Source organism: Megascapheus bottae, chromosome 9, assembly GCF_031878675.1.
Source record: "Megascapheus bottae isolate mThoBot1 chromosome 9, mThoBot2.hap1, whole genome shotgun sequence".
Lineage (NCBI taxonomy): Eukaryota > Metazoa > Chordata > Mammalia > Rodentia > Geomyidae > Megascapheus > Megascapheus bottae.
In genome coordinates, this window is record NC_143517.1 from 36,441,330 (window position 1) to 36,469,167 (window position 27,838).

Sequence of the window (27,838 nt, forward strand, 5' to 3'; positions counted from 1 at the left end):
GTGTGTGTGTGTGTGTGTGTCTGTCTGTTGTTGTTGTTAATTGAAAATATGAGTCTCACGGACCTTCCTGTCCAGGCTGGCTTCGAACCATGATCCTCAGACCTCAGCCTCCAGATTAGCTAGGATTACAGGTGTGAGCCACTGGAACCCTGCCAGCAGCATGTCTTATTTCCTTTCCATAGTAACATTGGGGAAATTCAAGGCCAAACTTTAGTTAAGAGCAAATGAAAGGAGCAAAGACTTTGGCTCAGTGTAGGCTAAGACATAAGCGCACTCTTTAAATGGTAGCTTTCAGGAAAATATGAATCATCATGGAAGTAAAAATACCATTTCTAGGATAAAAATAGGAATAATACTATTTCCAAGATAAAATAGAAATTACTAACATATTAACAAAATCTCACCAGTGCAAAATCTAGTAAAAGTTATAGTTTTCTTATTATTTTAGCTTACCTCTTTGGAATGAAAGAAGATTACACTGAATCGTCCATCCTCACTACATTCTTTTTCTTATTGAGATTTTTTTTAATGCCATGCTAAAGGACCACAGCCCTTAAATAGTGCCTTATTTAAGATCTTACTGTTTTGATGGTTTTTATATAACTTAAAGTTAAACCAGTAATGGAGCTGCAACTTTGAGGTGACAACATGGATTCTTGCTGTAAAATACCACTCATGAATAGTATTGAAACTGAAATATTAACTTTATTCTTATTCTCAGAATAAAGTTTAAAAATCTTAAGATTTTAAAAAATAATTTTTAAAATAAAAATAAGGCCACTGATATAATTTATAGTTTCTTTTTTCCCTAGAGGTTTTGCTACTTGTTGATGAGTGCGTCTACTTACACCTTTATGATGATGTGGGAATATAGTCACTATCTCTTGTTTCTTCAAGCAATATCTCTGTGTCTGCTGGATATCATTTCAGTGGAACAAAGTGACAAGGTATTGTGTGATGCTCTAAAGTAATGAATTAAATCCTAAGAATAAACACTGTTGGCCGGGAGTTTAGCCTAGTGGTAGAGTGCTTGCCTAGCATGCACAAAGATCCGGGTTTGATTCCTCGGTACACATACATAGAAAAAAGCCAGAAATAGTGCTGTGGTTCAAGTGGTAGAGCTCTAGCCTTGAGAAAGTCAAAGGACAGTGCCCAGGCCCTGAGTTCAAGGCCCAGGACTGGCAAAAAAACAAACAAACAATAAACACTGTTTTTATGATGTTGCATCTTAATGTACAATTTTTTTAATCACTTGTATTTGGCTAATGAGTATCAACAATTAAATTATTTGAACAGAAAGAGTTTAACATATAAAGTACTACTAACCAAGGGTGGAGATACATGTAGTGATAGAGTACTTAACATGTGCAGTGGCCTGGGTTTAATAACCAGAAAATAACAAAACAACTAAGCTGAAAAAAAATCACTCTTGGGCTGGGAGTTTGGCCTAGTGGTTAAAGTGCTTGCCTAGCATGCATGAAGACCCGGGTTCGATTCCTTGGTACCACATACATAGACAAAAAGCCGGAAATGGTGCTGAGGCTCAAGTGGTAGAGTGCTAGCCTTGAGAAAGTCCAAGGACAGGGCTCAGGCCCTGAGCTCAAGCCAAGACTGGCAAAAAAAAAAAAAAAAAAAAATCTTTTTTTCCCAACTTATGCTCTTTTGTCTTAATTTTCCCTTTCTAAAATTGATTAACTTCATAATATGTTAAATTACTCAATTTTAGAAAAAAAACTACTAAGATATAATCTTCTGCAAGGTTTTAGAGTAGGTCATTGAGTTTAACTTTGTTTTTTATTTGGAATCGTACAAAAAAATGGGTTTCATTGGGACTTCTTTTTTTTTGGTTTTGTTTTGTTGGTCATGGGACTTGAACTGTGGGCCTGGACACTGCCCTGACCTCTTCAGCTCAAGGCCCATGCTCTACCCTTTGAGGCACAGCGCTGTTTCCGGTTTTCTGATGGTTAATTGGAGATAAGAGTCACCTGGTCTTTAGTGCCCAGGCTGGCTTTCAACCTTGCTCCTCAGATCTCAGCCTCCTGAGTACCTAGGATTACAGGTGTGAGCCACTGCTCTGGCTAAAGATCCTAAAGATCGTGGTTTGAAATTCGCCCAGGAAGAAAAGTCCTTGAGTCTTAGAATAGGCCAGGATTGGTATGGTGGCTTAAGTAGTAGAACACTATCCTTGAGCAAAAGAAGTTCAGGGACAGAGTCCAGGCTGGATCAGGAACAAAAAAAATGGATTAGAAATTTCATAAACTGTCCAAAAGTACAGTAGAGCATTTCTGGTATAATTATAGTTAGATAACTCTTAAACCAAACTAATGAAGAGATGTGTAATAAAATTCATTTTATTCTTATTTTTGTCCTAACAGGTTCATGAAGTATATAAAATCTATTTATTTTCTCTATTTTTGGGATATTTACTACAGTTTGAGAATCCTGCTTTACTGGTTTCTCCTTTATTAAGTTTAGTAACAGCCTTAATACTTACTAAGTGCCTTCAGGTAATTACTCTGCATTTTAATCACTTATCATTTATTTTTTTAAATTGTAAAGTTTTTATATCTTCTTTGTTCATATGATTTTTCCCCTACAGCTAAATATGAAGAAAGAAAATTGTGTAGTGAAAATGATGAAAGTGATTAATTTTTACCTAGTGTGTGCTCTTACAGTGACGCTGAACATTATAATGAAGGTAAGTATTGCTGAGTAGTAAAGCACATTGAAGAATGAAATACAGAGAATGGGGGGAGGGAAAGTGAAAGAAAAACATGGGAAGGGGTATTAATGTTCAAGAAGTACTGTAACCACTGCCTGACAAACATAACTGTAACCCCTCTATACATCACCCCGATAATTTTTTTAAAAGAATAAAATAAATTAGGCTAAATTTTAATGTGAATAATGAGATAGCAAACTAATAAAAGTTTATATAGTATAATTTATTTCTTTTTTGTATTAGCTATATGGAGTGGGGCCAGATTTCATTGTTATACCTGTATATGGGTTTACATAAGGTTATAATGCATCTTCCTATCCATATCTCATTCCTTCTCTTCCCCTCACCCCAAATAGCTTCCTCAAAAGATTCTGTTTTTTTGTTTGTTTGTTTTTGTGGGTCATGGAATGACTGGGCGCTGTCCCTGACCTCTTCAGCTCAAGGCTACCACCCTATTCCTGGGCCTGAGTGTTGTCATTGAGCTCTTCAGCTCAAGGCTTCTGCCCTACCCTTGAGCCACTTCCCATTTTCTAGAAGTTAATTGGAGATAAGAGTCTCAGGTCCTTTTGTGCCCTGGCTGGCTTTGAACCTTGATCCTCAGATCTCAGCCTCCTGAGTAGCTAGGATTACAGGTGTGAACCACCTCACCTTGCTTCCTGGGGTTTTCTTTGTTTTTTTTTTTTTGTCAGTTGTGGGACTTGAACTCTGGCCTTGGGTGGTGTCCCTGGGCTCTTCAGCCCAAGTCTACAGCCCTAACCCTAGAGCCACAGTGCCTTGGAGATAATAGTCTCATGGACTTTCATGCCTGAGCTGGCTTTGAACTGTGATCCTTATACCTCAGCCTCCAGAGTAGCTAGGATTACAGGTGTGAGTCTGGCTGGATTCCTGTTTTTGTTTTCGTAGTTACAGTTAGTATACTTTGATAATACTCAATTTCTTGTGTCTTCCCCACCAGCCCAAATTCCTCCTGCAAGTTCCACCTCTTCCTCTCTATATGATCATCAGATTTCATTGAGGTTCTTTATACTGCCTTCATATATACTTGCCATGTATTAAGGTTATTCACCCTTTTCTTTTTCCTATCTCCTTTCCTTCTCTTTCTCCTAGGTAGTCTCAACATAATCACATTCTGTATTAAATCTACGTAAGCAATTACGGTTATAGATATGGATGAATATGTGGATTTTTATACACAATATATGCATACATAATTAGATATATGGATATATTTGCACTTATGAATATATATATTCTAGGTCCAAGTTCCATATATTGTGTTTTGTGTTTAGTTTTATTTATTTTTGTGCCAGTCCTAGGACTTACTTGAATCCAGGGAATGTGTGATATGCCTGAGCTTTTGTTTTGTTTTTTTTTCATATATTTTTTATTGTAATTAATAGAAGGGTTACATGATATTTGCCAGATAGATGGTGTATTAATTCCCATACATTGATACCCTTTCACATGTCTTGGTCCCCATTTCCCTCCCCCCCACTCCCACCTCTCATCTTGTTCCCCCCCCCCCCCCCCCCCCCCCCCCCCGTTCCCTATCCAACTTCAAATAACCAAATACAAATGTATCCGATATATCAGGTAACAAAGTGAGAGTGTAACAATATGAGATAACCAAGGGACAGCAAAAGTGATGAGAGATAATATAGTACCTTAAGAACAACAATCATTCATTATATGGCTTATGTTTATATCATATTTTAAATGACAAGTTTAACAAACAAGTGTTCAAGGAGGGAATCTCTAATTACAATCACTGGGACTTAGTATTTAGAACTTAGTCAAAATTAGGCTAAGGGTTTGTATGTCATAGAAATATATTAATTTATGAAATAAAACATGTCTATAGAGTCATAGGTTTTTATGTCTATATAGTTATGTTTGTATTTCCATTACCATGTCCATAGCTTTGGGTATGCAGTTATTGAGTCCTCGCTCTTGTACTTTGCTCAAGGCTGTCAAAAAAAAAAAAAAGTCTCAGATTTTTTTCATGCCTAAACTGGTTTCAAACTATGATCATCAGATCTCAGCCTTCTGAATAGCTAGGATTATAGGCATGAGTCACCAGCACCTGTCATTTTTCTTTTTTCTGTTTTAATTTGTCTAATCTCACTCACCTTCCATTTGTATCCATTTTCCTATAAATAACATTTATTTTACTTTTTACTAATCCTGGAGCTTCAACTCTGGGCCTCAGCTCTGCCCCTGAACTAGTACTTCTTCCTTCTTTTTTTTTTTTTGCTAGTCCTGGGACTTGAACTCAGGACCTGAGCTCTGTCCTTGAGCTTTCTCAAGGCTAGAGCTCTACCACTTCAGCCACACAGTACTTCCAGCTTTTTCTACCTAAGGAATTGAACCTGGGTCTTTGTGTATGCTGGGCAAGCATTCTAACTACTAGGCCAAACTCCTGGCCCTGTGGCATGGCTTTTTGGTGGTTATGTTGGAGCAGCTGGACTTTCTCGCTCAAGCTGGCTTTGATTATAATCCTCAGATTTCAGCCTCCTAAGTAGCTAGGATCACAGATGAGAGCCATTGGTATCTGGTTATTTCTTCTTTTATTTCTTTAGTGACCTACATATTGTTCAACAATGTTATTAAGTCTCCATTTGTTTGAATATATTATGTATAGTTTCTTATATGGTTGGATTCTTGGTTATCTCCACTATTAGCAGATAGAATACAGGGGTTGTTTTCTTTGTATATGTTCAGATTTGCCATATATCCTAGGCAATGATCTGTTTTGTAGAAAATGACACTCTATAAATGTCTATAGATCTATAGTATCATCTAATTTGATCAATAGTATCATTTAATTCAGTTAGTTTGCTGATCCTATGTTTGGATGACTTACTTGGTGGTGGGAATGAGTGTTCAAATCTCTGTTACTATATTGGGGTCTATCAGCACTTACACATCCAAGAGTTTTTGTTAAATGAATTTGGACATACCTTTGTTTGTTGTATGCTGGATGCTGGTGGCACATGCGTATAATGCTAGCTACTAAGGAAACTAAGTTCTGAGGATTGTGGTTGGAAGCCAGTCCGATCAGGAAAGTCTTTGAGCGTCTTCTCCATTTAACTACCAGAAAACCAGAAGTGGCACAGTGGCTCAAAGTGGTAGAGTGCTAGACTTGAGTGAAAGAGCTCAGAGACAGTGTCTAGGACCTGAGTTCAAGCCCCATGTCGAACCAAAAACAAACAAGTTGATAACTGTAATACGTGGAATAATAAGACAATAAACAATAATAAGACAAATGAAAAATGTTGGGTGAATGTTGCTTGAACCAGAAGGAATCAGCTAAAAATCTTACTTTGACATTATAGCTTTTATATGGATACATACAGTAATATGATTGATTAATGTCTATAAGTCTCCTTGCTTTATAATATACACCATGTATTACTAATACATTTTATTTTGAATCTTACTATCCTTTTTATCATTAGTAATTGGGAAAAGCATATTACTTAAGCATAGCTAGTATTTTCTTGTGTAACTAGTATTTTTCTCTTCTATGAGACTAACCTCTTACTACTTGCACTGCACTTGTGTTTTTCTCTTCTAGATGTTTGTCACACACAAAGAAAATGGACACATGCTAAAATTTCTGGAAGTAAAATTTGGATTAAATATGACTAAGTAAGTTTACTAGGTCTATATCACTTAGAAAACAAAGAATGGGAACAGTTAATAGAGGGAGTACATAACTAATTACCTATGACTTAGAAAATGATTAGTTTGCCAGGTATTGGTTGCTTACTCCTGTAATTCTAGCTTCTAAGGAGGCTGAGATCTGAGGATAACAATGCAAAGCCAGCCTAAAGTCCATAAGACTCTTATTTCTAATGAACTACCGGAAAACCTGAAGTGGTGCAGTGGGTCAAAGTAGTAGAGCACTAGCCTTGAGCTAAAAAGCTCAGGGACAATGTCCAGGCTCCACATTCAAGCCCCATGACTAACCACCCCCCAAAGAAAAAAAGGCGATTACTTCGAGACATTATAATAGATGAAATATGACATTAATATTGGACTAGGTATACAGTTCAGTTGGTAAAGTACTTTTCTGACAATTGTGAGATCCTAAGTTCTATTCCTAGTACTGCAAGAAAATAAACATATGTTCAGTATGCTCGAGGATCTGGATTTAATCCCCAGTATTACACAAATTAATAAAAATTAAAAATGAGTCTCATTTAAGTCATCTCAGAATTAGATATACTCAAACCTTAATAGCATCATAGGTTGTTTTGTTTGTTTTATCATACTAGGTATGATACTAGGATCTCATACTTTACTTTCTAAGCATGCTTTTTTACTGAGCCATTCCTGTAGCCACATTCTAGTACTTGAATTTTTTGAAATTATCTCTTTCTATTTTTTGCCAGTCCTGGGTTTGGGCTCAGGGCTTAAGCACTATCCTTGGACTTTCTCAAGGCTATCACTCTACCACTTGAGCCTCAGCTCCACTTACGGCTTTTTGCTATGTATGTGGTACCGAGGAATCAAATCCGGGTCTTCGTGCGTGCTAGGCAAGCACTATACCACTAGGCCAAACTCCTGGCCCCTTTTAAATTATCTTTAAGTAGTTGTACAAAGGAGATAACATTTAACAAAGAACTTTATGAGTACAATATATCTGTGTCACCCTTTTCAACATCCTCACATTGTAGGATTTTTTTTGGGGGGGTGGGTCAGTTGTGGGCTTTGAACTAACATGCCTAAGGTCCTGGGTTTGATCTCTCCTATAACAAAGGAAGGAGGGGGAAAGAGAGAGAGAAGGAGGAGGAAGAAGAGAAGAGAAAAGAAATGAAAATTTCAAATTATGTTGGGCTTTAGACATGATTATGTTATTGGGTGTGTTAGTCACCTTTGTTTTGTGATAATGTAAGTGAGGAAACAAGGGGAAGGACTTGTTTTCATTTCAGAGGTTTTAGTCCACAGTCATCTGGCTCTCATTTTTGGATGTGTGGTAGACAAGCTGTTCCCCTCGTGGTTACCAGGAAGCAGAGAGAGAGGCAGAGGAAGGCCAGGGAAGACTCATGCACATGCGCGTGCACACATACACCACACATACACCACACATACACACACACACACACACACACACACAGACACAAATGATGTAAAATTATTGAACCCTATCTGAAAAATAACTAAAGCAGAAGGTTTTGGGGACCCTGAGTACATAATGCTGCTCTGCCATTTGGAAAAAATAAAAACAAACCCTTTATGTTCAGTCATTTAAAACGCCTATGATTTTAATCCTACTTTTTTGATCTTCTGTAGGAATTTCACAATGAATTGGCTTCTATGTCAAGAATCTCTCCAGGCACCATCTGAAGATTTCTTTTTACGATTGACTCGCTCTTCTCTATTACCCTTCTATATTTTAGTGTTAATTATTTGTCTTTTTTCAATGATACAAGTTTTCTTCAGGAGGATTAAGTAAGTACCTATGAAAATCCATCACATTACTCAAATATGATAAAAATATACAATACATAAAATATTTTAACATCTTTTCTGTATGTGTCTACATAGTTTGTTTTGGGCTAGGGGTATGGCTTAGCTTATAATATATACCAAATATGTAATATACTACAGAGCCAAATCCCATCACTGCATTTTTTTTTTTTTTTTTTTTTTTTGCCAGTCCTGGGAACTCAGGGCCTGAGCACCGTCCTTGGGCTTTCTCAAGGCTACTGTTCTACAGCTTGAGCCACAGAGTCACTTCCAGCTTTTTCTGTGTATGTGGTACCAAGGAATTGAACCTGGTCTTTGTGCGTACTAGGCAAGCACTTTACCACTAGGCCCAACTCCCAATCCTGCTTTTTTTTTTTCCTTAAAGGAGATGAAGTTTTGCCTAGCATGTATGAGACCCTGGGTTTAGTTTCCAGTACGACTAGAAAAAGCAAAGAAACAAAAGAGAAAGGGAGAGCAAAGAATGTGTTAGTTTTGCTACTGTCTAGAATGGCCTCAAACTAATGGGCTTAAATGCTTTTTCTGCTGCAGTCTCCTGCCTGGCTGGGACTACTGCTACTACACCCTCATCTTCTTTCAGTATTGTATTTATTGTAGAATTCCTTTTTCTTTCTTTTTCACCAGTCATGGGGCTTGACCTCAGGGCCTGGGCACTGTCCTTGGACACTTTTTGCTTAAGGCTAGTGCTCTGCCATTTGAGCCACAGCACCACTTCCAGCTTTTTCTATGTATACGGTACCCAGAAATCAAACCCAGGGCTTTATGCATGCGAGGCGAGCAATCTACGATTAGGCTACACTGCCAGCCCTTATTGTAGAATTTATAATTCTGTTATTTCCTTACAGATCATTTTATGTTGATCAGGAGAAAATCACATTAAGCTTTAATACATGTAAATGTGTACTGTCCAGATTTGATATGAGAATGATAAATAATAAGCATTTACACACTAATAGTTACCTTTTAAAAATTTTTTTGTGTGTGTGAGTAATGGGGTTTGAACTTGGCCTGTGTGCTGTCCCTGAGCTCTTCAGCTCAAGGCTCCTGCCCTACCCTTGAGCCAAGCCCCACTTCACATTTTCAAGAGGTTAATTGGAGATAAGAGTCTCAGGTCCTTTTGTTCCAGGCTGGCTTTGATCCTTGATCCTCAGATCTCAGCCTCCTGAGTAGCTAGGATTACAGGTGTGAGCCACTGCACCCTACTACCTTTTTATTTATTTATTTTTTACAAATAATATTAGCTGGACATTGGCAGGTTATGCCTGTAATACTCAGTATTTAAGAGGCTGAGATCTGAGGGTCGCAATTCAAAATTAGTGTGGGCAGCAAAATGTATGATATTTCCAGTAAACTGCTAAAAATAGCTAAAAGTAGAGTATGACACAAGTAGTAGTACAAAAAGCTCAGAAACAGTGCCCACATACAGAGTTCAATCCCCAGGACCAGCACAAAACAAAACAAAACAATTTAAATTTTCAGGGATGGCTTTTAAAGATGATCAACAAGGAGCTGGGAGTTTGACCTAGTGGTAAGAGTGCTTGCCTAGGATGCACGAAGACCCAGGTTCGATTCTTCAGTGCCACATAAATAGAAAAAGCTTGAAGTGGTGCTTGAGGAAAGCCCAAGGACAGTGCTCAGGCCCTGAGCACAAGCCTAGGACTGGCAAAAAAAAAAAAAAAGATGATGAACAAAATAGCTTTTTTTCTTCTTTTTTGTGGGTCATGGTGCTTGAACTCTGGGCCTGGGTGCTGTCCCTGAGCTCTTCAGCTCAAGGCTACCACCCTACCCCTTGACCCACAGCTCCATTTTCTGTTTTCTAGTGGTTAATGGAGATAAGAGTGTCATAGTCTTTAGTGCTTTAGCTGGCTTTGAACCTTGTTCCTCAGATCTCAGCCGCCTGAGTAGGTAGGATTACAGGCGTGAGGCACCGTTCCTGGCTCTTTATTTAAAAAGTACATTTCCTTTTTTAGTGGTATGTCTCTCAAAGAAACAGTTACTCTTGAAGATGGACGAATTGGAGAAAGACCGGAAATAATTTATCATGTAATCCACTCGATTTTATTGGGTTCCCTTGCAATGGTTATAGAAGGGTAAGTATACTTTATTTGATCCGTTTGTTTTTGCAAAGATTTTCTCTTTTTTTTTTTTTTTGATGGTACCAGAGATTGAACTCAGGGTTCCCTCATTTATTTGTTTGTTTATTTATTTGTGTTTGCTGGTCCTGGGGCTTGAATTCAGGGCCTAGACTCTGTCCTGAGCCTGTCTATGCTCAAGGTTAGCACTCTACTACTTGAGCCACTTCTGGCTTTTTCTATTTATGTGGTACTAAGGAATCAAACCCGGGACTTTATGCTTACTAAGCCACATTCCCAGCCCCTCAGGGCTCATTTTTTTATAGTGTATGTGTTGTATTATTGAGCGATTCCTCCAGCTCCTTTTTGTGCTGCTTTTTAAACTTTTTAAATTTATTTTTATTTTTATTTTATCACTATTTATTGGCCAGTCATGGGGCTTGAACTCAGGGCCTGGTCCTTGGGATTTCTCAAGGGTAGTACTCTACCACTTGAACCATAGCACCACTTCTGGCTTTTTCTGCTAGGCAAGCACTACCACTAGGCTATCTATGCACCTGGCCTATTTTTATTTTTGCTTTATTATTATAAAGGTAATATACAGAGAGACTAGAGTTTCATAAGTCAGGTAATGAGTGCATTCCCCTCCCCTTTTTTTGGTGGGGTTTGAACTGAGGGCCTAGGCACTGTCCCTGAGCTTTTCAACTCAAGACTAGCGCTCTACCTCTTTGAGCCACAGTGCCAGTTCTTCTTTTCTGGAGCTCAGCCATGAAAGCCTGGGCTGGCTTTGAACTGCGATCCTCAGATCTTAGCCTCCTGAGTAGCTAGCATTTTCAGGTGTGAGCCACCTGGGCCTGGCCCATTAACTTTTTTTTTTTTTTTTTTTTTTGTCAGTCATGGGGCTTGAACTCTGGGTCTGGGTGCTTTCCCTGAGCTCTTCAGCTCAAGACTACTGCCCTACCCCTTGAGCCACTACACCACTTCCGGTTTTCTGGTAGTTAATTAGAGATAAGAGTCTCATGGTCTTTAGTGCCCAGGCTGGCTGTGAACCACGATTCTCAGATCCTCAGCCTCCTGAGTGGCTAGGATTACAAGCGTCAGCCACCATGCACAGCTACGTTTTGTATTTTTATGAGAAGTTGAAGTCAGTGAAGAGAAATGGGAAACAGGAGGGCCATGGGATGTGTGATATGTGACTGTTCTATTTTCTAGCTTAAAATATATCTGGACTCCATATGTGTGCATGCTAGCAGCATTTGGGGTATGTTCCCCTGAACTTTGGATGACAGTTTTCAAGTGGCTTCGGTTAAGAAGTATACATCCAGTATTGCTGGTAAGCTATTGTTAGTTTGTGTTAAATACACTAAATACTAATTTATTCCAATTGTATACTATAAAATGCTAATAAATAGGTCCAATTGTATACTATAAAATGCTAATAAATAGGAACTACTATAAATACTATTGAAATAGACTGAATAAATAATGACAGATCGAAAAAGAGATCCTTTTATAAACAAATAAGTTCTGACTTAAAATGGAAGGATTTCCATTGCTACAAATAAAAACATGAAAGCTAAATTACAATTGTGGCTCATAACTGTCTCCTCACTCCTTGGGAGGCTGAAATTGATAGAATCATGATTCCCAATCAACCCAGTCAGAAAAGTATGTGAGACTCCATCTTCAAGAAGGAGAAGCTAAATGTGGTGGCCTGTATTTGAATTCCACTGATGACAGGAAGCTTAAAAGTAGTTGGTTCATGCTCAGACACATTCCCAAGCCTATTCTAAAAATAACTGGTGTAGGGGCTGGGAGTTTGGCCTAGTGGTAGAGTGCTTGCCTAGTATGCACGAAGACCCGGGTTTGATTCCTTGGTACCACATACATAGAAAAAAGCCACAAGTGGTGCTGAGGCTCAAGTGAAAGAACTCTAGCCTTGAGAAAGTCCAAGGACAGTGCTCAGGCCCTGAGCTCAAGCCCAGGACTGGGAAAAAAAAAACAAAAAATAAAACAGTGAAATCAAGCCTCAGGCCTTAAGTTGAAACCACTAGTACTGCCAACATAAACAAGTCAATTAATTTAATTAAAATACTAAAATATAAGTATGTCAATAGAAATTAATTTTGATTTCCCCCAACCTTTTTTTCTTTTTCTGTCAGTCCTGGGGCTTGAACTCAGGGCCTGAGCACTGTCCATGGGCTTTCTCAAGGCTAAAGCTCTAATACTACTTGAGTCACAGCACCATTTCCAGCCTTTTTTTTTTTTTTTTTGCCAGTCCTGGCCTTGAGCTCAGGGCCTGAGCACTGTCCTTGGACTTTCTCAAAGCTAGAGCTCTACCACTTGAGCCTCAGCACCACTTCTGGCTTTTTTCTATGTATGTGGTACCAAGGAATTGAACCCGTGTCTTTGTGCATGCTAGGCAAGCACTCTACCACTAGGCCAAACTCCCAGCCCTCCAGCCTTTTCTATATATGCAATACTGAGGAGTTGAACCCAGATCATTATGCTTGCTAGGCAAGCACTCTACCACTAGGCCAAACTTCTGGCTTCCCTCTACCCCTCCTTTTTTTTTTTATAGTAGTAGTGGGACTTGAACTCAGGATCCGACACTTGTTCTTTTCGCCTTCTACCATTTGAGCCATTCCTCCAACTCAGCTTTTCATTTTCAGTTATGAGGCTGGGACACAGGCCATGAGTGTTTTTCCTGAGCTCTTTTGCTTAAGGCTGGTCCTCTACCATTTTGAAACAAAGCTTCACTTCCAGTTTTCTAGAGGTTAATTGGAGATAAGAGTCTCATAGATTTTCCAACTGGCTTCAAACCACAGTCCTCAGATCTTATCCTCCTGAGTAGCTAGGATTGCAGGTGTGAGTCACTGGTGCCCAACTAGTATTTACTTTTTTAATGGCCAGCCTTATATTTATTTACAGTAAGTGTGTTAATCTCACTCTACTGACAGCTTAGTATGTTTAATATGTGTGTGTTTGTCAATATTGGGGTTTTGAGTTCAGGGCACTTGAGCCACTCCTCCAGAATTGTATTTGAAACACAATAGTCTCATTCATGTCATTTGGTGAATTAGATGCTATGTTGACTTGAAATTTTTATAACTGTGAAGATATTAAATTGTTTATAGAGTCAGTCCTCTAAAATACTCACTTTTTCTTCAATGCTTTAGGCTCTTTTTCTGAGCATGGTTGTACCTACTATAATTGGTCTCAATTTATGGAAAGAGGTAAGAACACCAAGTTTTTATATTGTCAAAAAACAATTTAGCTATGAAGTAATGTTAAATTTATGATAGGAAACTTACCAAAATATTATTCTAACCAATAAGTTTTACTTAGTGATGCTTCATTTATTAAAAAAAAAAGGAACATAATAGTGCCAAAACAGTCTTAGAATACTATGTGATGTGTCTGTAGGTGACTGCCAACATGCCAACAACTAATAATTGACAAAGGAAATGGCTGAGTAAATAGATCTTAATATTTAAAAATATTTTGGGCTGGGAAAATATTTTGGACTCACGTCTGTAATCCTAGCTACTCAGGAGGCAGAGATCTGAGGGTGGTAGTTCAAAGCTAGCTCGGGCACTAAAGTCTGTGAGACTCTTATCTCCAATTAACCACTGGAAAACAGGAAGTGGGGCTGTGGGTCAAGGGGTAAGGCGGTAGCCTTGAGCTTAAAAGCTTAGGGACAGTGCCCAGGCCCCGAGTTCAAGTCTTACAACTGACAAAAAAGAAAAGTGTTTTGGTAACTCCAAAGTTTTAATAAGTCTTTTTTCTTTTTTTGCCAGTCCTGGGGCTTGAACTCAGGGCCTGCGCTTTGTCCTTGAGATTTCTCAAGGCTAGTACTCTACCACTTGAGTCATAGCACTGCTTCTGGCTTTTTCTGTGTATGTGATACCAAGGAACAGAACCCAGGGCTTCATGCATGCTAGGCAAGCATTCTACTAGTCCATACTCTGGCCCTTAATAAGTCTTAATGAGGGCCAGGATTTTGGCCTAGTGGTAGAGTACCTGCCTAGCATGCACGATGACCCAGGTTCAATTCCTCGGTACCACATACATAGGAAAAAGCCAGAAGTGGTACTGAGGCTCAAGTGGTAGAGCTCTAGCCTTGAGAAATCCCAAGGACAGAGCTCAGTCCCTGAGCTCAAGCCCAGGACTGGCAAAAAAAAAAAAAAAGTCTTAATGATATAAATCCTTTGACTTATTATAATGTAACCTGAAACCAATTGCTATAAACCTAAAACTTATCTGATCTGGAATTTATTTAACATGTGTACATTTAATATATAATATTTAATTGGTTGTTAGTGATACAATTATTTACTGGGTGTAGACAGTGACTTTTACTGTAATATAGATGGTTTGAATTGAGACTAATGAGTAGGTCACTGAGGAGTAAAAAGACTTATTCTAGTCAATGAGAACAGTGTTGTAGTTTCATTTGTCTTAGTTTTTAGAACACTTAAAGTTTTAAACTTTATAATTACCCATACTCTTTATTTTGTTTTGCATTTCAGTTTTTTCCCAGATTAATGACAGAATTAACGGAACTACAGGAATACTATGATCCAGATACAGTGGAACTTATGACCTGGATAAAGTAAGGATTGACCTGCCCAAGACTATCAATAAGCTGTTAGCTGGGCAAGGTGGCTCACGCCTGTAATCCTAACTACTCAGGAGGCTGAGATCTGAGGATCAAGGTTCAAAGCCTCCCCAGGCACTAAAGATCTTGAGACTCTGATCTCCAGTTAACCACTTGAAAACTCAAAGTGGTGCTGTGGCTGAAGGGGTGCCCCAGGCCCAGGGGTAGGGTGGTAGCCTTGAGCTGAAGAGCTCAGAGACATAGCCCAGGCCCAGAGTTCAAGCCCAAGACTGACAATAAAATAAGGTAAGCTGTTAACTTTCATGGCATGTTACCCAGGGGGCTTGAACTCTATCTAGGTTGTGTGCTGTTCCCGAGCTCCTCAGCTCAAGGCTAGCACTGCCAATTAGAGCTGCAGCACCACTTCCATTTTTCTGGTAGTTAGTTGGAGATAAGAGTCTCAGGGACTTTCCTGCCTTGAGTTGGCTTTGAACTGTGATCCTCACGTCTCAGTCTCCTCAGGAGCTTGAATTACAGACGTTAACCATTGGCATATCCTATGTTTGTGTTTTTGTTGATTGTGGGACTTGAACTCTGGGTCTGGTCATGTCCCTGAGCTCTTCAGCTCAAGGATACCACCCTACCCCTTGAGCACTGCTCTTGAGCTTCTTTTGCTCAAGGCTATTGCTCTACCACTTGAGTTACAGGACTACTTCTAAGGCCTTTTCTGAGCAGTTTATTAGATATAGGAGTCTTCTAGACTTTCCTGCCTTGACTGGCTTTCAAATGGTATTCCTCAGATCTCAACCTCCTGAGTAGCTAGGATTACAGGCCTGGGTCACCAGTGCTCATCCTGGGATTGAACTCGGAGCCTGAACACTGTCCTTGGGCTTTCTCAAGGCTAGAGCTCTACTACTTGAGCCATAGTACCACTTCCACCTCTTCTATGTACTGAGGAATTGAACCTGAGTCTTCGTGCATGCTAGGTAAACACTCTACCACTATGCCAAACTCCCAGCCCAAGCCTTAATTTTATAATTAAATTTACTTCCTTTTTAAAATTGTATTCATTTTTTTAATTTGCTACTCCTTGGGCTTGAACTCAGGGTCTGGGCACTGTCCTTGAGCTTTCTCAAGGCTCTCCCTCTACCACTTGAACCATAGCACTGCTTCTAGCTTCTTCTTCTGTATATGTGGTACCAAGGAATCGAGCCCAGGGCTTTGTCATACTAGGTAAGCACTCTACTATTAGACTACACTCCAGCCCTACTTCCACTTTGAAGTACAACATCCCTGCAGATAGTTTATAAATTACAAATCTTTCTCCCCCTCCCACTCTCTCTCTCCCTCTCTTTCTCTCTCCCTCTCTTTCTCTCTCCCCCTCTCTCCCCTGTCTCTCTTTCTGCCAGTCTTGGGCCTGGGCACTGTGCTTGGGTTTTCTCAAGGCTCTCATCCCACCACTTGCGCCAAGTACCACTTCTAGCTTTTTCTGTGTTTGTGATACTAAAGAATTTAACCCAGGCCCTGTGCTTCCTATAAAAAAAAAAAAATAGGACCGGGAGTTTGGCTTAGTGGTAGAGTGCTTGCCTAGCATGCACGAAGACCTGGGTTTGATTCCTTGATACCACATACATAGAAAAAGCTGGAAGTGGTGCTGAGGCTCAAGTGGTAGAGCTCTAGCTTTGAAAAAGTCCAAGGAAGTGGTGCTGAGGCTCAAGTGGTAGAACTCTAGCTTTGAGAAAGTCCAAGGACAGTGCTCAGGCCCTGAGTTCAAGCCTAGAACTGGCAAAATAAATAAATAAATTAAATAAATAAATAAATAAAAATACTCCCAGGGCTGGGAGTGTGGCCTTGTGCTGAGACTGCTTGCCTAGCATGCACAATGACCCAGGTTTGATTCCTCAATACCACATACATAGAAAAAAAGCCAGAAGTGGTACTGTGGCTCAAGCTCTAGTCTTGAAAAACCCCAAGGACTTAGGGCTTAAGCACTGAGTTCAAGCCCCAGGATTGGCAGAAAAATAAAATAAAATCCTCCCTTTCACAACTTCTTGAAAATAAAAAATGCATATTAAAATAATTTATGTATCTTTACTCAAAATAATGCTTGTGTGTGTATGTGTGTATGCATGTATGCATCTATGCACGTGTTCGCACTGGTCCTGGGTCTTGAACTTAGGCCTTGGACCTAGGTTCAAGAACCTTTTTGTTCAGTGCTAACGTTCTGCCACTTGAGCCACAGCTCACTTCTGTTGTTTTTGTTTTTTGTTTTTTGGGTTTTTTTGGTAGTTAATTGGAGATAAGAATGTCATGGACTTTCTTTCCTGGACTGCTTCAATTAGCAATCCTCAGATCCAGGCTCCTGAGTAGCTAGGATAATAGGCAATTGCTACTGGTGCTGGGTTAAAATAATGCTCTTTAAGTGTATCCATAAATTGAATGACTGATACAGTGTATTATGCATTGTAAGCTACCTGCTAGTTCAGAATAGATATAAATCACTGACCTAATAGTGTACTTGATTTGCATTGTGTATCTCTTTTCTGGTTCTTTTCAGAAGGCAAGCTCCAGTTGCAGCTGTGTTTGCAGGGAGTCCACAGTTAATGGGTGCAATTAAGTTGTGCACTGGTTGGATGGTGACAAGCTTGCCTCTTTACAACGATGATGATCTTCTCAAGAGAAATGAAAATGTAAGTTATATTGAGTTCTACAGTTAGATCTTTTATAGCCCTCTATGATGTAGCATTCTTCTATGCTAATATTTGTATTCCTAGCTAGGTAGAAAAATCCAAACAGTTTTAGAAGAGCTAATTCACTTTGGTTTCAAAAGTTACAATAAATTTAACCAAGGGAAATCCCAAATTAAGTATTACTTTCTTTGTTTTAAATATCAATACTGGCTGGGTGCTGGTGGCTCACCCCATATAATACTAGCTACTTAGGAGGCTGGGATCTGAAGATTGTGGTTCAAGCCAGTCCAGACAGGAAAGTCCATGAGACTTTCATTTCCAATTAACTACCAGAATACCAGAAGTGACACTGTGGCTCAAAGTGGTAGAGTGCTAGCCTCAGGTGCAAGAGCTCAAGGACAGTATCCCAAGCCTTGAGTTCAAGCCCTATGACTCACAAAAACAAACAAAATACCTCAGTACTAGTCAGGTGCTGGTGACTCATGCCTATAATTTTAGCTATTCAGCAGGTTGCAATCTGGGATATCAGTTTAAAATCAGGCAGGATAGTCTGTGAGACTTACCTCCAATTAAGCATCATGACAGCTAGAAGTGGAGCTGTGGCTTAAGTGGTAGAACACTAGATAGCCTTGGGTGAAAAAGCTAGGGACTGCACGCAGACGCTGAGCTCAAGCCTAAGGTTTGCCAAAAAAAAAAAAAAAGTAGGTAGGTAAGTGTTGGGTGTTTAGCGCTTCTTGCCTCCTGACCCGCAGGAGGAGCAAGGAGAACATGCCCCGACTAAGACGAGACCGAGAAAGGTTAGGACAGACTGGCGGCCTTCATCCCGCCCTCCCTCTCCAGAGGGAAGACACAGATGCGCCAGGGAGACTGTCACAGCAAGACTCGTTTATTCCAGAAGTACATTGGGCTAAAATAGGATGTAGGAGCCTATCAGCACAAAGGTGGGCAGGGCAGGTAGGATGCATGTGCTGCCAGAGAGGGCAGAAGTGTATGGGGCCAATCTCAGAGGTAGACATCACAAACCACAGTCAAGCCTTCCAACCAGGTAACAGGTAGGTTGGGCTCCAAAACCAGGATGTGAGCACTGGACCACGAGGTAGGCCTTTTCATTTCCTTGATGTGACATGCCCCACAGGTAAGGATACATAGCTAGCTAGATAGATCAATAGTGTGCAGTATTAGTATATTCCTGGAGAAATTATTTAATTTTCCAAAGTTTCCAGGGAACTGATTACTATGATATTTCAGAAAGGTAAACTTTTCTTTGAAAACATTTTTTCTCAAATTTTGAAGAAATATATTTTTATATACTTTGTTTCTTCAAGCTAAAATTTTTGTTACCAGTTGAAAATTGTTTCTATAATCTTAGCTACTTGGAAGATGGAGGCAGGAGGATTACAATTTCTTTGTGTGTGTATGTATATGTGAGTGCACATATGCACACTGGTCCTGTGGCTTGAACGCATGGACTCATGCTTTCATTCAGCTTTTTTTTTTTTTTTTGGTCAGTTCTGGGGCTTGAACTCAGGGCCTGAACACTATACTTGGGCTTTCTCAAGGCTAGAGCTCTACCACTTGAGCCATAGCACCACTTCCAGCTTCTTCTATGTATATGGTTCTGAGGAATCAAACCCAGGTCTTCATGCATGCTAGACAAGCACTCTACCACTAGGCCAAATTCCAGGCCCTCCCTCAGCATTTTGGTCAAGGCTGGCACTTACTACCTGAGCCACACCTCTATTTTCAGCTTTTTTTTTTCTTCTGGTTATTTGGAGATAAGAATCTCATGGATTTGTCTACCTTGGCTTGATTTTGAACCTAGATTCTCAGATCCTAGCCTCCTAACCATGTACGTTAGAGGTGCTAGTCACTGGTGGTCACTAGGATTGAAATTTCAAGGCCGGACTGAGCAATTCAGTGTTTCAAAGTTAAAAAAAAAATTAAAGATTTGGATATGTAGCTGAGTGGCAGTGTATTTGCCTAACATTTACAAGACTCTGAATTTAATCACCAGAATTACAAAAACAAAACAACTTTCTTTGTTTTTTTTCCAAAGGTGGAGCACTTTCCTAGGTCCTCATTCTACAACTAGCACTGCATAAAGAAAAACCAAAACAAAGCTGGGTGCTTTGGCTCATGCCTATAATCCTAGTTACTCAGGAGGCTGAGATGTAAGAATGGGATTTGAAGCCAGCCTAGGCAGGAAAAATCTGTCAGTCATCTCCATTTAACCAAAAAGATGCAAGTGGATTTGTGGCTTGGAGTAGTAGAGTAGCTAGATCATTAAAGGTCAGGGACAGTGTGCAGGCCCTGAGTTTAAGCTCCAGGAACAGTACAAACAAAAAACAGAACAAAAACAACAGCATTTAAAAAAAAAAAAAAGCAGACTAACTAGACTAGACTAGTATTCAGATGTTACTTTTTTGTGCTAGTCCTAGGGTTTGAACACAGGCCCTGATGCTCTCTGAATTTTTTTTTTTTCCTCAGAGCTAGCACTCTATCACTTGAACCATATTCTACCTCTGATTTTTTAATTCATAGTTGGGAAATAAAAGTCTCATCAAAGCTGGCAAGGTGGCTCACGCCTGTAATCCTAGCTACTCAAGAGGCTGAGATCTGAGGTTCACGGTTCAAGTGCCCAGGCACTAAGGTCTGTAAGGTTCTTATCTTAACCACTAGAAAACCTGAAGGGACATTGTGGCTAAAGAATAGGGCAGTAGCCTTGAGCCAAAGAGCTCAGAGACAGAGCCCAGGCCCAGAGTTCAAGGCCCCAGACTGAAAAACAAAAGTCATCAACTTTCTTGCCAGAGCTGGCATTGAACCATGACCCTCAGAAGCTGTCTTCTGAGTAGGTAGGATTACAGAAGTTAGCAACCAGCACCTTGCCAGAATAGGTACATAGACTACATCATTGGGTGTCTAGGACTGAAAACGGCAGAGGAGGTGGATACAGCATTTCCTTCTTGGGGTAATGCAAACGGTGGAAAAATCATTGTGTTGGGTGAATGTACAACTCTATAAATATATTGAAAATCTGTTGAATAATAGGTGAATTGGATGGTATATAAATTGTATTTTAATGAAATATTGTTTTATTTAGTGGAGCTTTACAATGTCTTTTAATATTTAATATTTCAGATATATCAAATCTATTCTAAGAGATCTGCTGAAGATATTTATAAAATACTGACATCCTACAAAGCAAACTACCTAATTGTAGAAGACTCTATCTGCAATGAGATGGGAACCATGAGTGGTTGTAGAGTTAAAGATTTATTAGATGTTGCAAATGGCCACGTAAGTAACTATCTGAAGTTACTTCAATCTTTAATTTTTTTAACTTATTTTGTTATTTTATTTTTATTTATTTATTTATTTTGTGGGTTGTGGGGCTTGAACTCTGGGCCTGGGTGTTGTCCCTGAGCTCTTAAGCTCAAGGCTACCACCCAAGGCTACCACCCTACCCCTTGAGCCACAGCTCCACATTCTTTAGTGCCCAGGCTGGCTTTGAACCCTGATCCTCAGATCTGAGCCTCCTGAGTAGCTAGGATTACAGGCATGAGTCATCACACCTGACTTAATTTTGGAACATAACTAAGAATATAATTGAAGTTGGGCTCTGATGGATCATTCCTGTAATCCTGGCTACTCAGGAGGCTGAGATCTGAGGATCAATGTTCAAACTCAGCCCAGGCAGACACATCCTGAGAGTTTTATCTCCAGTTTACCTGCATGTCTACCTGTCAGTAGAGATGTGGTTCAAGTGGTAGAATGCCTGCAGAGTGCAAAATGCAAGAGAGAGCACCAGGCCCTGAAGTATAAGCCCTTCTACTTGCACTAGTAGTAGTAGAGAAGTTTAGCTTAGTGGTAGAGTGCTTGCCTAGCATGCATGAAGACCTGGGTTCGATTCCTCAGCACCACAGACATAGAAAAAATAAAAAGCCGGAAGTGACGCTGTGGCTCAAGTGGTAGAGCTCTAGCCTTGAAAAAGACCAAGGATAGTACTCAGGCCCTGAGTTCAAGCTCCAGGACCGGCATTAGATGTAATCTTGTCTAGGGAGCTTTCCCAAATCCAAATGTTTGACTCAGAAGTTTCTGTGGTCAGCTGGAAAAAGTATTTCTCACACTTTAGTGAATTCCTATATCCCTGCTTGTATCTCTTCATTGATTTGTTAAGTCCTTCTACAATGAATGGATCATGCCTGTTTGTTTCACATGTCTATGTTCAGTGTCTGCCCTATGGCTAATGGTTAATAAATACTGCTTTAGAATTGAAAAAAAAAAAAAAAAGAACAAACGAACATGGTAGGAAGGGCTGTCCCAAACCAACTATAGTTGGTTTTACCCACTTTATTATTTTTCAGCCTGCAGTGGATATATATGCTTTTTATATAATAACCAAGAAAATAGATGTCTTTACTCTTGAGAACACTGTGCATAGTAAAGGGGCTGGAGTGTGGCCTATTGGTACAGTGCTTGCCTAATATGCACAAAGCCATGGTTTGATTCCTCGGTACCACATACACAGAAAAAGCCAGAAGTGGTATTATGCTCAAGTGGAATTTTGCTAGCCTTGAGCAAAAAGTGTTCAAGGACAGTGCCCAGGCCTGAGTTCAGACCCAGGACTGGCAAAAAAAAAAAAAGCCAGAAGTGGTGCTGTGGCTCAAGTGGTAGAGTGCTAGCCTTAAGCTAAGTGCTCAAGCCCTGAATTCAAGCCCTAGGACTGGCCACAAAAACAATGAATTTAGCAAAACTTTAGTAGATCATTCATTATAAGTTATAGTAAAGATTCTGCTAAAATAAAATTCTTTCTGCACCTTCCTAAATAATCATAATCCTTTGTTTTATAACTCAATTTTGGGGGGTGAAAAATTCGTTTGAGAGTTTTCCAGCATTCTGTATGACCCCATAAATGTGAAATCTTTTTTATGCTATGTATGTTTATGTTTTGAATCCTCTCTATTGGTACTTGATGTTAGTGATCTTTGATTTATTGGTAACAGAATAGGATTGGTTAAGTATTTTTTATTGAGTCAAGTTTTGGAATATTTCTGTCTGCTGTTTGGAACTTTTCCAGTCTGCTCTTAGCTGTTTATATTAAAGATTAGGCCATTTCTTTCATGTAATGTCAATCAGAGCTTAAAGTAATCCATCTTTATAAATTTTGTGCGTGTACATGCGCCACTCCTGGAGCTTGAACTCATTGCCTGGGTTCTGCCCCTGAGTTTTTGTCCTCAAAGATAGTGCTCTACCACTTGAGCCACAGCTCCATTTCTGGCTGTTTTGGTAGTTAATTGGAGTCTTACGGGCTTTCCTGCTTGGGCTTGCTCTGAACTGTGATTCTCAGATCTTAGCCTCATGAGTAGGTAGAATAACAGGCATGAACCACCTCTGCTCTGCCCCTCCTTTTAATCTTAAACTTGACTCTCTGATATCTTTGATAGACATTAAGATTATGGTTACTGTCTTACTATTTTACTCAAATGCTCTGCCACTAAGGTACATATCCAGGTAGCATTTCATTGTTTAAATAAAAGCCCAAAATGAGCTAGCTGTCTTAGTTTTATTTGGTAATTAGGTAATGATCAATCTGTATTCAAAACTGAGTTGGAATATAATGTGATAACTTTTCTGTAAATTTTGAGGTTAAACCTTTTAAAAATTAGAAACTGGGGCTGGGAGCGTGGCCTAATGGTAGAGTGCTTGCCTAGCATATATGAAGCCTTGGGTTTGATTCCTTGGTACCACATACACAGAAAAAGCCGGAAGTGGTGCTGTGGCTCAAGTGGTAAAGCATTAGCCTTGAGGTATTTTATAGTTCATGTTTAGCAATAGTATTTTTTCATCTCAAATGTAAAAGAATTTGTACATTAGTTATTGGTACAAGGATTGGATTTTTCTCATTAAGTTCAATAAACTTAAACATTAAATTTCTTTTATTTTGATAGGTGCTTTGTGAAGACGGTAACAAGTTAACCTATTCAAAATATGGACGGTTTTGTCATGAGGTCAAAATTAACTATTCTCCATATGTGAATTATTTTACTAGAGTGTACTGGAACAGGTCCTACTTTGTATATAAAATCAACACTGTGATTTCCTTCCAATCTTGAAAAGTATAACAGAGCCTTCATTTCAAAGACTGAAGCTACTTGAAGTAAATATGATTTTCTTCTACCTGTGTGGTATCTGTTACAGATCAGAGTGTGGACATTTGAAATGCTGCTGCTTCTTCTCTCTTGCTGTTAACTATGTCTAAGGTGTTGAGGGAAATAGAAGATCAAGAATTAACTTTCTTTAGTAAAATGTCAAATCTACTCTGCAATATTCCAGACAGTTCCTTCCTTACTATTATATGGTCTTTAAGATTCCCCGACTGCAGTGTTTCTCCATAATCTTCATTCTGTCATAATATTGATCTTGATTTGAATTTGTTCCAAGTCCAAATTCTACTTCATATGCATAGTATTTAATAAATATTTAATATTATAATAGAAGGAAAGATGATTTGTCAATCAAGTTTCTGAAGGTGGCTTTATAACAATGAAATTCTATGATAGCTGGGTGTGGTGGCTCATGCCTGTAATCCTGCTACTGAGGAGGCTGAGATCTGAGGATCCAGGTTCAAAGCCAGCCTGGGCACAAAAGGTCCTGAGACTCTTATCTCCACTTAACCTCTAGGAAATGGGAAGTGGGACCTAGCTCAAGGGTAGGGCGGTAGCCTTGACCTGAAGAGCTCAGGGACAGTGTCCAGCTGAGTTCAAGCCCCATGACCAACAGCAAAAAAAACCTTCTACAATAAAACAATAAACAGTAGCTGAAAACATGACATTTAAGTTAAAATGGAAATTATATAAAGGAAAGTGATTTTTAAGGATATACATAGAGGCTGGAAGCATGGCCTAATGGTAGAGTGCTTGCCTCACATGCACAAAGCCCTGGAGTTGATTCCTTGGTACCACGTACGCAGAAAAAGCCAGAAGTGGTCCGTGGCTCAAGTGGTAGAGCACTATCCTTGAGAAAAACCTAAGGACAGTGCCCAGGCCTTGAGTTCAAGTCCCAGGACTAGCAAAAGAAAAAGAGAAAGGATATACATAAAGATATATCCAGAATTTTCCATAAAATTGCTCATATCATTGGCTGCTTATATGAGACTTTCTTAGAAATAGTGCATGTTATTATATTTTATTATTTTGATTGCCTTTTTTCATTTATGCCCATTAAGTTTATTATAATTTCCTCATTCTCAAACAATAATTCTTATTATGTCTATGTATTTTCAAATGGTCATTTAAAAGAACGTTCAGATTTAAAAATATAAAAATGAGTAGGGTATATAGAATATTCCTTTTTTCTATGGTAGTGTTAAGTGAAAAAAAAAAACCTTATCAGAATAAGTACACTACAATGAGGATCTGTTTCTGGAAGTATATGCAGATGGTGTTAAATATATATCTGTATATAGGTATGTTTGTTTTAAAATTCAAATAATATTATTTGTGAAACTGATACAGTGTCATTGTTAGAGCAAAGCAACAGTTATATTTTGATGCAATTCATAGTACAAATGTTATGTTCTTTTAAGCATTTTCATATTCAAAATCATACTAAAAGAAAAATAAGGGCTGGGATGTAGCTCAGTGGCAAAGCACTTGCCCAGCAAGTGCTCGGTTTGATCACTAGTACCAAAGAAAAAAGAAAGAAGGAAAAGTAATTAATTTGACCTTTTAAAGGGACTCATGATAGATATAGCCTATAGATCATTTTAGTAAGGCATTTTAATTTTATCTTATACATTGCTCAGTGAACAGGTTTTTATATTTTTCACTTGTTAGAATATTGTAAAAGTTGCCTTCTTCAGAACTCAAAGTAATACTGTCTTTATTTTTTTAATTAAAAAAAAAATTTCTGCCAGGAACTGGTGGCTTACCCCTGTACTCAGGAGGCTGACATTCTAGAATGAAGGTTTGTAGCTAGCTGGGGCAGGGAAGTCTCTGGATCTCTTAGCTCCGATTAACCACCAAGCTAGAGTGGAGCTGTAGCTCAAGTTATAGAGTACTAGCCCTGAGTAAAAAACCTCAGGCACAGTGCTCATGCTAGCAGAGTTCAAGTCCCAGGACTGGCACACAAACAAAAAAATGTAAATATTTGATTTCTTACAGTAACTCTAGGATACATATAACAATTTCATTATTATAAAACAGTCACTCTTACAACCTCTCTAAATATATTTTTAAAGATTTTTTTATTATTGCTATAAAGGTGATGTACAGAGGGGTTACAGTTATATAAATCAGGTAACAATGTCATCACTTCCCTCGCTTTCTCCCGGTTTTCTGTGTATATATATGTTTAGATGGTTATTTGGAGCATAATTGTTTGGTAGCAGTGTCGTGCAACTGATGCATTTGTTTCATTGGTTCTCATTTTGCTCTTTTATATAATTGTTTAACCTAAAGGGAGCTACAGGTAGTGTTTTCCAGATTGATTCTGTATCTTAGCAGTAAGCCACCAGTGTTTAGCATTGAGTTTTATGATACTGTGGCCATAGCTACCTGAGTACACAGGGAGTAGTCGCATGGTAGCACTTGTGATAGGAGCATACAAAACAAGGCAATTTAATTAAAACTCAGCTTACATATTCAGAAAGACAAGTGGACACTCTACTTCCTATGTAATATGAAACAATGAATTTTTATTGCTATATTATGATCACACGTGTTGAGTTACTTTTGGTGGTTGTGTTTTATTTTTTTGTTTGCCATATTATCAAGCGCTTTTACTTTTGTCAGCTTTTTAAATAGTTTGGGGAAACTTTTAAACAGAATTTTTTAAATAACTTTGTATTTATCATCAGTTGAAAGGGAAAAGTAAGCTTTATTCTGGAAGTGATGACATTGGAAATAAGAGGGCTTTTTTTGCTTCTGTGTTCCTTGTAGTTAAAACAAGAATAGTAGACAATTTTGAATTAGAAGCATATATTTCCTTATTTTTAGATAAGAATCTAAAGTACCTTTGGTAACTTAACAAGTTTCAAGTTTAACAACAAAGATCTATAAAGGAACAAAGTTTATGGGTCTTGGGTGGAAGGACTTTCTCAAAAATAAAAAACCCAAAACAACCATAAAGCATACTTTGTCCTTGATAGGCAAACCCACTGTAATAAGTGCCTTAAATTCTTTATTGCTGTTTAGTTTCTGTTTCCCCCAAAATACCCATTTTCTTTTCCTTAACAAAATGTTAAATCTTCCCTTATTAATCAAAGGAGTAGAACTAACAACTAACAGAATAGCTCAGTGGTAGATCACAATCCCTACTCTATCTGAAAGCCGAGGTTTGACCCTCAGCAACACAATACTATAAAAATAAAAAGTCCTCCCTATGTTATTGTCACTCTTCAATTCAGTAACAAATCTTTGCTAAGTATGTTGGCCTCCTAAACCAATTTAGCTTCCCAAATGCCAAATAAGTCAACAAATTAAGCATACTTAATAAGCTATGTAAAATTGACTTGATTTCTATATCTTGGTGCTTTTGTTAGGTTGGTATAGTTTTACAACCTAAGGAGTGTGTGTTTTACTTAACTCATTTTTGTCTTAACTATGTTCTGTATATATAGATTTTTTTTTTCTTTTGAGGACATTTAACTCAAATTGTGAATGGCCTCAATGTTCTGACACTCCATTCCGTGTAGTCCATAATGATTCAAAGAATAACAGAGATAGTAGTCAAAAGTGTGTTATAATTTGTGGCCAAAATGCTTAAAATAGATTATTAGCCATGTGCCAGTGACTTGTGACTGTTATCCTAGAGATTAAGAAAGCTGAGCTCTGGGAATCATGATTTTAAAGTAGACTAGGTACAAAGTCATAGAGGCTCTCTTTCCTTCTTTTCTTTTCTTTTCCTTTTCTTCCCTTCCCCCCTCTTTTTTTCTTTCTGTTGTAGGGCTTGAACTCTGGCCTGGATGCTGTCCCTGAGCTCTTCAGCTTGAGACTATCACCCTACCCTTTGAGCCACAGCGCCACTTCCAGTGTTCTACTGGTTAATTGGAGATGAGAATCTCTCATTCTTTTGGGCCTGGACTGGCTTTGAACCAAGATCCTCAGATCCTAACCTCCTGAGTAGCTAGGATTACAGGCGTGAGCCACCATGCCCAGCTCAGCATCTTCTATTCTTGAACTATTAAAATATTTTGAATCTTGGGTGTGGCTAAAAGTAGTGCCTCTTCAACTGGTGGGGTTTTAAAACGTTATGGATAGAT

At 38.8% G+C, this 27,838-nt stretch overlaps 1 protein-coding gene across 2 annotated transcripts in view; it reads left to right on the plus strand.

The window, feature by feature from the left end:
- Positions 1-26,586, plus strand: part of Dpy19l4 (dpy-19 like 4) — a 46,947-nt gene extending 20,361 nt beyond the window's left edge. For both annotated transcript variants that reach the window (XM_090339075.1, XM_090339076.1), the window contains exons 8-19: positions 813-947; positions 2,376-2,507; positions 2,600-2,698; positions 6,300-6,373; positions 8,021-8,179; positions 10,186-10,305; positions 11,500-11,620; positions 13,467-13,523; positions 14,820-14,902; positions 17,445-17,577; positions 20,716-20,874; positions 23,526-26,586. In XM_090339075.1, coding sequence (XP_090195201.1) covers positions 813-947; positions 2,376-2,507; positions 2,600-2,698; positions 6,300-6,373; positions 8,021-8,179; positions 10,186-10,305; positions 11,500-11,620; positions 13,467-13,523; positions 14,820-14,902; positions 17,445-17,577; positions 20,716-20,874; positions 23,526-23,690 — 1,437 coding nt within the window. In that variant the 3' untranslated portion in view covers positions 23,691-26,586. The remainder of the gene's footprint in view (positions 1-812; positions 948-2,375; positions 2,508-2,599; positions 2,699-6,299; positions 6,374-8,020; positions 8,180-10,185; positions 10,306-11,499; positions 11,621-13,466; positions 13,524-14,819; positions 14,903-17,444; positions 17,578-20,715; positions 20,875-23,525) is intronic.
- The last annotated feature ends 1,252 nt before the right edge of the window (positions 26,587-27,838 follow it).